We start from the raw sequence: 10,242 nt of genomic DNA on the forward strand, positions 1-10,242 counted from the left end.
GAAATTAATCTGGTTAAACACTAATTTAACAACAAGAAGAGGACAATATACTCAGCAAGATCAATTTGCTTAGCTAGATTAACATGCAGCTTCATGAATGTCTTGGCACAAATAAGGCTGAAGAAATTCATAGATGGGGCCTTGCTTTTAGGACCACTGTTTAGGAAGAAAAAATCAAGGCAGGAATTACCCTTGCGGGTACATACGGGACATACCCTTGCCATGTGGAGTGAGTATGGCTGCAGGTGAAGTGTGTCAAAATAAATTGAGCTTAAAACTCATTTTGTGTTTGTGTGAGGTTGCTGAAAGTCTTTACAAAGCTTTTTAACTTAAAAATGACAAGTGGAAGTAATATTAAAGTACTAGTTGACTACTAGCCTTTAAATTTCCCTCTTAAAGATTCTAACATAAATCTAGAATTAGAAAAGAAATGAAAGACTTTAGAGCTGTTACTTCAGGTTATGCATAACTTGCCAGCATGTGTGGTCTGGAGCAAATTACCACAATTTCTTCTGCATCTGTGCTTCTAAATTTGTACAGTGGACAGCACTGCAGTGCTTGATTACCTCTGCTAGCTTTAATGAACTAACTTGACTACTGGCAAAGTTTAGTTATAGCTGCCTGAGGCTCCGAGGGAGCTAATTTACTCCCTAGATAACATGTAAAATTAGACTGGGTGGAGCTCTGGGCTATTGCATGTTGGCAGCTTGTGTGTAAAGCAGCTCTGTTAAAACTAGCATCATTATTGCTTTATTATACAGCTGAGTGCAACGAATACGCATTCTGAGTAGTTACGCTGCTAGGTTTTCTATGCTCCTAAGCAGAATCTACATTTACATAGCTAGATCTGTGTTTTCATCACAGAATCACAGAATTTCTAGGTTGGAAGAGACCTAAAGATCATCGAGTCCAACCTCTGACCTAACACTAACAAGTCCTCCACTAAACCATATCCCTAAGCTCTACATCTAAACGTCTTTTAAAGACCTCCAGGGATGGTGACTCCACCACTTCCCTGGGCAGCCCGTTCCAATGCCTAACAACCCTTTTGGTAAAGAAGTTCTTCCTAAAATCCAACCTAAAACTCCCCTGGCGCAACTTTAGCCCATTCCCCCTCATCCTGTCACCAGGCATGTGGGAGAATAGACCAACCCCCTTCTGGTTCTTCACACCCCTTCTCACTTTTAATTTGAAAGCTTACTTTGAAAATAGTATCTTTTCCAAAATCATTACTGTTTATTGAATCAAGTGGGGGTTCTCTATAGAGTTCTGTAGGATTCTGTTGATCGAGGTGTGGTAATATACAGAGTTTAATGGGAACTTGTAGTCCAATTTTGCAGCACTCAGCTATCTGAACTAACTAGATGTATGTATGTAAGTACAGAATCTCATTAGAGCTGGGTTACGCACGTATGTAAAATAACGACCATACACTGACATATATATGTGTGTAATGACATATGGTCATACAGATGTGTCATGCTGAAACATCTAAATATCAATACTTCCTTAATTAGTGTTTAAAAAAAATGCTATGTAGTGTTCCAAATCTAAGACTGAATTTAATTTCCAAGATCTATTTGCACTTTTAAAGATAATTGTATTCAGAATCCATAGCCGTCTTTGACTGTAGCGTGTCTTTTAAATCAGCACACATTATTTTCTTAAGAATCTCGAATACATTCAAAAACTTTGCATATTTGTCAGTAACATCAGATACTTGTTATAAGTTGAAGTACTAATCCTTTTGAGAGGTACCGTTCACATAATTACAAGCGTGCATAATGGCTTGGAATGAAAGGTGCAATGAGATAAAACCTCTTAGGTTATGTAGCATGGTTTCTTGGTGTATGGATTGTCACAGAAATTCTGTTAGATGCTTTTTCAAGCAATTGGGGTGGTCCTTAAACAGACTGCTGTGAAGACCAAATGGAGATTTCCACAATACATACCTATAGCTGCTTAATAGCCTTAATCAAGAGAAGTATGTAGAATATTTAATCTGTGTTAATTGAAGATTAGAGGGATATATATAGATACGTAGTTCCTCTGTCCTTTTTGCTGATATGCTTTCTGGAATTTTCTATAAGAAGGGAGGACTAGAGCCTGTTAAGGTTCTTCCCCTTGCTGCTGTGAATTTACTGATATGTGTCTAGCATGTCACGACTGCAGTTCATGGAAGTGGTTTCAGGTATTTTCTGGTGCGGATCTATCAAGACAACATGTTTTAAGAAATAAGTTGACTAATGATACCATTTTGGTTCTGCGTTTGTTTTATAACTTGACAATAAATCTGATGTAGAAACCCTAGAGAGAAGAGTAATGGCATGTAATCTATCAGCATTTATGTAGAATGCTTTTGCTTAAAATATTTCCAAACAAATGACAAGCAACTGCTAAGGTGATGTACCAAGTGACTTTGAATAGCCAACGTAACTGCTATTTTTAACTAAAGTGATTGAGGAGGAAAAGAAGTAATTTTGAAACAAGAGGGGGAGAGAGGTTTGTTGGGAGTTTTGGTGATACATGGAAAGTTGCTTAAACATGTAACATAGATTCAAAAAGAAACTCACTGAAAAGAACTTCTTGTTGTTATTAAAACATGTATTTGAAATTATTTGCATGTGTAGATTTAATGAGTAACTCAGTTTCTAAATCTACTAATTAATGCTTGTTTTTAATAATTGCTTATATTTCTAGGTAAAATTTGGAAATACAACATTTAAGACCGATGTGTATCCAAAATCACTTAATCCTCAGTGGAATTCTGAATGGTTTAAATTTGAAGTAAGTATTTTTTTTTTTTTTTAAGAGCTTGCCAATATTTATCTACATGGATGTTCTGTTTTAGATGCCCTTGAAGTATTTTCATTTCAGGCAGAAAATTGGTTTTGAGGAGTGAAGGTATTCCTGTTTAAATACAAATGAAATCTTTCAGCAAATCTATCTATGTGTAGACATTCTTTGCCAAAAGTGCATTATTTTATCTTTACAAATGGTTTAAAAAAGAGGCAAACATGACAGAATGGATCTGACACACATGTTCTGGGGGATGTAAAAGGGAGGGAGGGGCGGGAAAGCATTTTCCGTTAAGCTTTTGGATACCAGTGTGGGTATGCCTTCCTTTTTTTTCTTTCTAAAGGGGTAGTTTTGAGGAAGGAAAGTTAATTGGTATTTGGAATGTTACTTTGGCTTGCAAATAATGTACTTGAAGAAGAAAATGGAGAATTTTTACAAGAAAATTATAAAATAAAGAGCTTGGACAACAACTATCGGACACTTTTTTCTCATTTCCTTATGTAATAATGAGGGCAGTCAGCATTTTCCCATAACTGCTCGTTTGTTTTTAGGATCTGATCAGTTCACCTTAATGAACTGAGTACAGTAGTATCATAGGTGTCCTCTGACATTCTACTGTGAACAACTGTTTTGCATAGTTGTTATTTGTTACTGCATTTTTGTTGCATTAAAAATAATAATTGTGTAGTGGTATTTAGAACAAATTAGTTTGAATGTATAGTACTGATTTATTTATAGTGTTCAAATACAGTATCACAATACAGTCATGTTTGTAAATACTAGCTACTATGTCACTACATGTGCATGTAATGTTAGAAATACAGCAAATATAAAAAAGGTAAGTTTAGCAACTTTATTAATCAACATAGAGTGCTTGATTAAGAACATCTCTTAATCAGTAATCCATGTTGATTAAGAAAGTAGTACTAGCATAGTGAGGTTCACTGTTCTTTTTTTTTCTTTTTTATTTCAATTCTTTGGGTCTTTTTTTGTGGAGTGGAAAGAGCTGAATGATGTGGAGGATTAACTCTCTTAGTACAGAGAGTTAACTATGTCAATAACAGAAGTCTTAGACTTCTATCTTTTCTTTCCCAAATCCATTTTTCCATGCAAAAAGAGCCAAACAATAACACTAAAAAAACCACATCAGAATTCCACATTTCAAAGAGTGGAATAGCACTAACTGCTTAAGACATCTTAAGCGCGTGAATTTGTGTGTAGTTTGATCTTTATGCAACACTATGTTATAATTCTAAAAAAAAAGCTTGCATGAGTCCTCACATTATATTTAGCAAAATTTATTTTGGTTTGTGATGTTTAGAACAAAGTTTTAGAATGCTTGTCTTTTGTCTCCTAAAAAAAAAAATAGCTGAGGTATCTGAAGATGGATTATTGCATCTATTTAGAGAAGTACATGTCTGAAATTACTGAATATTTGCAGTGGGTTACATAAAATGTATTGCCTTTTTTAAGCCACCAGCCAGTTTGGAAGTGTGAGAGCAAAACTTAAGAGTGTAAGACTTCAGAGTGAGATGCTTTGTCTTAAATTTTCATTTTTTTTTTTCTTCTTCCCTGAAGAGTATGGGTTGTGGGGATTGGTAAACAAACCAGAGAATGTGACTTAAAAAAAAGTGGGATTTTAAAATAATGTAGTCACCATAATCTTTTTCTGTAATTTTCCAAGTGATAAATCTAATTGCAGAATTTTAGCATTTTGTGAAGGGTAATATCAAAATAACACTGTTTAGATCCAGGAAATAGAAATCGGATTTCTGTGAGTAACGTCACTGTACATGACTAATTTGCCTCTTACTGCATTTGTTTTTCCAGGAGTGTTTTCTTGTGCTTTTTTTTTTTTTAAAATATTCAAATTCCATGTCAATATTTATTTCTAGGTAGATGATGAAGAGCTGCAAGATGAGCCTCTCCAGATCACAGTTCTTGATCATGATACCTACAGTGCTAATGATGCCATTGGCAAAGTGTACATAGATATCGATCCTTTGCTGTACAGTGAAGCAGCTACAGTTATTTCAGGATGGTTTCCAATTTATGATACCATCCATGGTAAGATTTGCTAAGTTAAAAGTACAACAATGTTGTTTGAGATGTAACCTGCTTCTTGCAATGTTCATTGCTGTAAGCTGGTTTTGGAAATGTGTAATAGCTTTAGCCTTGGGAGCTGGAAAGCTATGGTTTGGTACTCTTTTTATTAGGTCTTCAGAAAGTTAAGAGTGCCATCTAAAATCATTGACAAAGTACTTCTACGATACTCTTCGCTTTTGATAATACTAATGATTGTATATGAAAGATTTCTAAAACCTCTGGAATGAGAATTTCTGGCATAGTTGCCTAGTGTTTGGCAGAACACCTTTCATAGAATTTGCAACAAGTGGAAAACATCTTCACATAGTATTTAAAATAGTAACTGGAAAATTCAGATAAAAACAGAACAAACAAACAAAAAAACTAAAACATGCTTACTCAATCACTATATGTTTACTAAAAGAATGTACTCTTGCTGAAGTCACTTGGGGTATGCCTTCCTGGGATGTTGCATAAACTTCGTTTGAGATGGAGGAACAGAATGTGGCAAACACAAAACACAAGGTGAAACTCCTTTTCCTTCCAGAAAGTACTCTTAGTCCTAGGTATAATTCTTCAGAATATTTTGAAGGTATGAGAAAAGGAAGTTAATGATGCTTTTGCTTTTAAGGAAGTAGAGCTCTCATCCCAGTAAGTTAAGGTCAGTTCATAGCTAGTTAGCTTTTATCTATTTGGTTATTACTGCTGCTCTAGTTTATTATCCAGTGGGAGTTAAGTGACTTAGCTATTTTAAAAGCTGATTATAAGGCATAGGTGGGGAAGCATTAGTTGTCATTACTGATGATAATTTTTTATGTTTTTATTTGTAACAGTTACATTGAAGAAGGTTCTTAAGAAATATTGCATGCATTTTCTTCTGCTTCTAGTCTATTCTATCATATTGTATTCTTTCTTTTGAAGTTAATTTAGGTGAGCACTTGTCTCAGAATGTGTGCAACTTGTTTGTCAGAGAGAATTAGATTGCTCTATTTTCTAGATCTGTTGGTATTTCACAGCTTTTTTCTATTTAAATAAGAATTCTTTTTTTTTTCATGATTGTGGCAGTAGATTCTAATTATCTTGATGCTTGGCAAACAACAATTAATGCTTCCTTAAAAATGTTGACATAATATTTATAAATATTTATTATATTGTTTTTGCACCCTAACATCATTATTTGTGGAAAATACGAGCCTGATGCACTTCCTGTTAAAGTAAATGGAGGCTTTTTCTTCTGATGTTTTGGAATATAGTTCTAGGTGACTATTGCAATAATGTCAGAGTCAGTCTGTGAATCTAATGCATTTGAGTGTCAGATATTTCTGTGATAAAATCACAAGAGATGAGACTCATCAAGTAGTTCAGTCCTCAATATGTCAGAATCTATAATGATCTGAAAGGATTTTATTGGGGGGGGGGGTAAGCTGAAAATAGAAAAATCAGAAAGGAATGGCTGTGTTTTGAATAAATGCTCTAATATTAATAAGATGTAAAGGTAGCCAAAATATTAAGCTTTATCTAAAAAAGTTTGTAATACCTTATTTGAAGTGTTTCTTCTCAACATATTTTACACTGCCTGCTTTCTGGTTCTTGGAAGAACCATCACTTTTATTATTGGATTGAACTTCAGTGAGTAGCTTTACTGTGATCTTGAAATTATGTGAGGGAGAAAATTTAAAATGCTCTGAACAACACCATAAAGCTTTTTACATGGCCAGGACTCTAGTAGTTTCAAGGCATCCAAGGTAAAGCTTCCACCCTTTTGTGCTGAGTATGTGTTGGGACAGCGTTACAGTACTTAGCTCTTGATTTCATTCCCTGCCCTGATGATATAGGGCGCAAGAGCAGAGAAAGCGCTTGCTGCAGCTGTAACCACTGCAACAGCAGGAGGCTGATGGCTTCTCTTTTCCTAGTCACATCCTTCTATAAAATCCTGCTTGCTGCAGCAGGTATTTGAGGGCTGTTCCATGAATGGCTTCAGCCTCAAAGGCTGGACAGAACTAATGCTTCCCCTGTGAGGGTGTCTCTGCAGCATGCCCGAGAGGCGAGGAAGAGTCTTCCTGCCCCTCTGGCCCTGGTTAGAATTGACACTTTAGCTGTCAGTTTAAGCAAGCCTTTTAGCATGGTTATATTATGTTCTTTGTGGAAAAGCTAACTCATAAAAGCTACTTAAATTACTAACAATAAGGATTAATTAATAGGGCTAGTTTATATTGCTTTTTGATACAGTTTCACATTTTTCTTTTTTTTCTTTTTGTTGTTGATAGGCATACGTGGGGAGATCAATGTGGTGGTGAAAGTAGATCTCTTCAATGATTTAAACAGATTTAGGCAGTCATCGTGTGGAGTCAAGTTTTTTTGCAGTAAGTAGAGGGATGAAAACAAGGAGAACCAAAGCTTTTTTTTTTTTCCTTTCCTCTTTCTCTTTGCCAATTCTGTCCTTTACCATCCAGTCAACCAGCTCATTCTACAAGCCCAATGCACGTTGACACCAGTAGCAAATAAACAAATTTATTTAGTTTGTTTCTCTTCTTTATTTATTTATTTTTATTTCAAGTCAATGAAGATAACTTTTTTTTTTTTTTTTTTTCCTGATCTTGCTGGTGCATGTGAACGTTATGTTACTTTGGGTGCAGATTCTGTTAAAAAGGTACAAAGTGAAAAGCTTTTGCTGTGGTACATGTTCCAGCATCTACCAAAAAAAAAAATTGCTTGGGTATGTCTGCGTTTTAACAGCTGAAGCTGTCTGATGTAGAAAATCAAATTTTTATTTTTTTCTTTGAATTTCTGTTCTTAGATTCATGCCTTATGTCTTTTTGTATTTCTTTTTAACAGCCACATCTATTCCGAAGTGTTACAGAGCAGTAATAATTCATGGGTTTGTGGAAGAACTTGTAGTTAATGAAGATCCAGAATACCAGTGGATAGACCGAATTCGCACACCAAGGGCATCAAATGAGGCTAGACAAAGACTCATTTCACTAATGTCAGGTATTAATACATACACTGTAATAATTATTGCTGCTTTTTAAAAAAGATCACCATTTAAAGAAGTGACTTACATTTGAGACAATGTTGTGTATGATTTTTGGTATTAACTATGTTCATTTTTTCAATTCACTCTATCTTGTATTTCTGAAGATTCCATTTTCCTAACTGAGGGCAAGTATGACAGACTTCCTCTTCTCAACTTTGTGAAGTTTTAAATACAGTTTCTCTGCTATGCCACTTCACAGGATTAACATTTGCATGTTCCTTGTTTGCATAAATGGAAGAAGTGGATAAAAGTGCAAGTGGAAGTAATCTGCTATGTTTTATTAGTATTCGTGGCAGTGATTAAGAGGAAAAAACATAGAAGACCTCATAGTAATACTGCTTCATGTCATTTAATACAGTGCTTAATACTGCAGGTGGCCATTTGAAGAATCCTGAAGAATGCTCTTAACTCTTCTGAGAATGGCTTGTTTTACTTTTGCAGTCAGTCTTCCATTGCTGTGAAGTCTGAGAAGCATCATCATTCCATGATTTGTGATGAGTTATATGATTGATTTAGAACATGTTCCCAGGATGTTTCATAGGTCTCTGTCATACTATGTGTTGAATACTGTTACAACCTTGGGTTGAATGGAGTCCATAGCAATTTCAGTTCCTTTTACTTGGCTAGAAACTTTCATATTCTACTACCGCTCTTAGAGGTGTTTTTCAAGACCAGTGCATTCATAATTTCAGTCTGCAGCTAAGTAGTTTGCAATAGGAACTTGTTCCAATATGGTTGAAAAACTTATAGAAAGCAGAAGTGATCATTCTGTTCCCTTTGGTTTCTTAAGTGAAAATTCCTAATGTCAATAATGTCATATTCTGTGGTGATGAAGCGTTTTCAGTTTGTTGAAAAATTTTTGTCAATCCTTCATTAAAAGACAGATGATATTTTGCACTTAGCTAGATAGCGTTGATAATGCTAAGTGAATCAATGTCTCCGATTTTGTTGCTTTTTGTTGCTCAAGAGTTTGGAGACTTAATAAAAAAAAAGAAAAGGCCTTTTCTCTTGGATTTCAAAGATGTTGCTTTGGTCTGAACTGTATCAAGGAGTATCTAGAAACTTTTGTGTTCAAGCACGTCTTGACCATCTTTTTCTCTCCCTAAATAAGTATAAAAGGAAATAGTTAAAGAAAATTTGAAAAAAAAAATAAAAATAGAAACATCTATGAAATAATATACTATGGTTAAAGTTGGAATAGATTTGGGGGACAGAGAAAGCTATATAACTACTGAAACTTCATGCTATGTTCCAGGAAGCGGAGGCTGTCACCAGCTACTTGGCATAAATAAATTTGAATCTATTGCCTGTTTTGTTCTCTGCTTTTGGAATTGCAGATGAGGGCAATGCCCACAAAAGAGAATAGGAAAAGGTTACTGTGATCAGCTCTTTACCTTCTGTTTTGTAGGTGAACTGCAAAGGAAGATTGGCTTGAAAGTGCTTGAAATGAGAGGAAATGCTGTTGTTGGTTATTTACAATGTTTTGATTTGGAGGGGGAATCTGGACTGGTAGTACGAGCCATAGGAACAGCCTGCACGTTGGATAAATTAAGTAACACATCAGCATTTTTACCTGCATGTAACTCCCCATCCAAAGAAATGAAGGAGTAAGTATGAATTAATAGTTCTTAGGGGAACAAGTTTCATCTCTCTTTTCATACTCATTCGGTTTTATATAACCAGTGTGATTTCCACCTGTCTCCCTCCCCCCCCCCCCCCCCCTTTTTCCAATGAATTTGTTTTTGTCCTTTTTTGTCTGTAACTCAGTTTGTATTCCACAATTTCAAAATGTTTTACGTTGAATTACTTGCATTATTTCTTTAGAAGCTGGAGTGGCAAACCTTAATGACTCTTTCGTATTTCTGTTGCTAGCAAAAGTATTTCATATCCTTGGGCTGGGATCCACCAATTTCCTAACAAGTAATTCTGCATTGACTGTGTTTGTACAACAAATGCTTTTGTGAGGGCTTCTTATGGTATGCATAAGATACTCTGATATAAGATACTCTGATACGAGTACAGTCAGGTTTGAGTGGCTGTGCTGAGTATATAAGAAAAGATAAATTTAGCTTTGAGTTCATACAGTTCAGTAAATGGTTTAGAAAGTGACCCTGAAACAGTGTCATCTTTTTTTTTGTGTGCTTTGCTTCCTACTGTTGACGTTTGGCTTGTTACAAGCAGGGCTAAAGTGTAGTTGCAGAGAATGCTGTTTATGATGAAAAACAGTGTTTCTTGATCTCTTTTACCTACTGCAGCACCAAACACAGGTTGTGTGCAGATTTTCAATGTGCACAGAAATTAATAGATAAATACTTGCAGTC

At 35.2% G+C, this 10,242-nt stretch overlaps 1 protein-coding gene across 16 annotated transcripts in view; it reads left to right on the forward strand.

Annotated features, from left to right (window-relative positions):
• C2CD5 (C2 calcium dependent domain containing 5) overlaps nucleotides 1-10,242 on the forward strand; it is a 66,941-nt gene that overhangs the window by 1,020 nt on the left and 55,679 nt on the right. For all 16 annotated transcript variants that reach the window (XR_014318403.1, XR_014318404.1, XM_082770834.1 and 13 more), the window contains exons 2-6: nucleotides 2,701-2,787; nucleotides 4,695-4,866; nucleotides 7,152-7,247; nucleotides 7,720-7,875; nucleotides 9,330-9,528. Coding sequence is in view for 14 of the 16 variants with exons in the window: in XM_082770834.1 (XP_082626960.1) it covers nucleotides 2,701-2,787; nucleotides 4,695-4,866; nucleotides 7,152-7,247; nucleotides 7,720-7,875; nucleotides 9,330-9,528 (710 nt within the window). In the remaining 2 variants the exon portion in view is untranslated. The remainder of the gene's footprint in view (nucleotides 1-2,700; nucleotides 2,788-4,694; nucleotides 4,867-7,151; nucleotides 7,248-7,719; nucleotides 7,876-9,329; nucleotides 9,529-10,242) is intronic.

The sequence above is a fragment of the Aythya marila genome, assembly GCF_965140915.1.
Source record: "Aythya marila genome assembly, chromosome: 1".
Lineage (NCBI taxonomy): Eukaryota > Metazoa > Chordata > Aves > Anseriformes > Anatidae > Aythya > Aythya marila.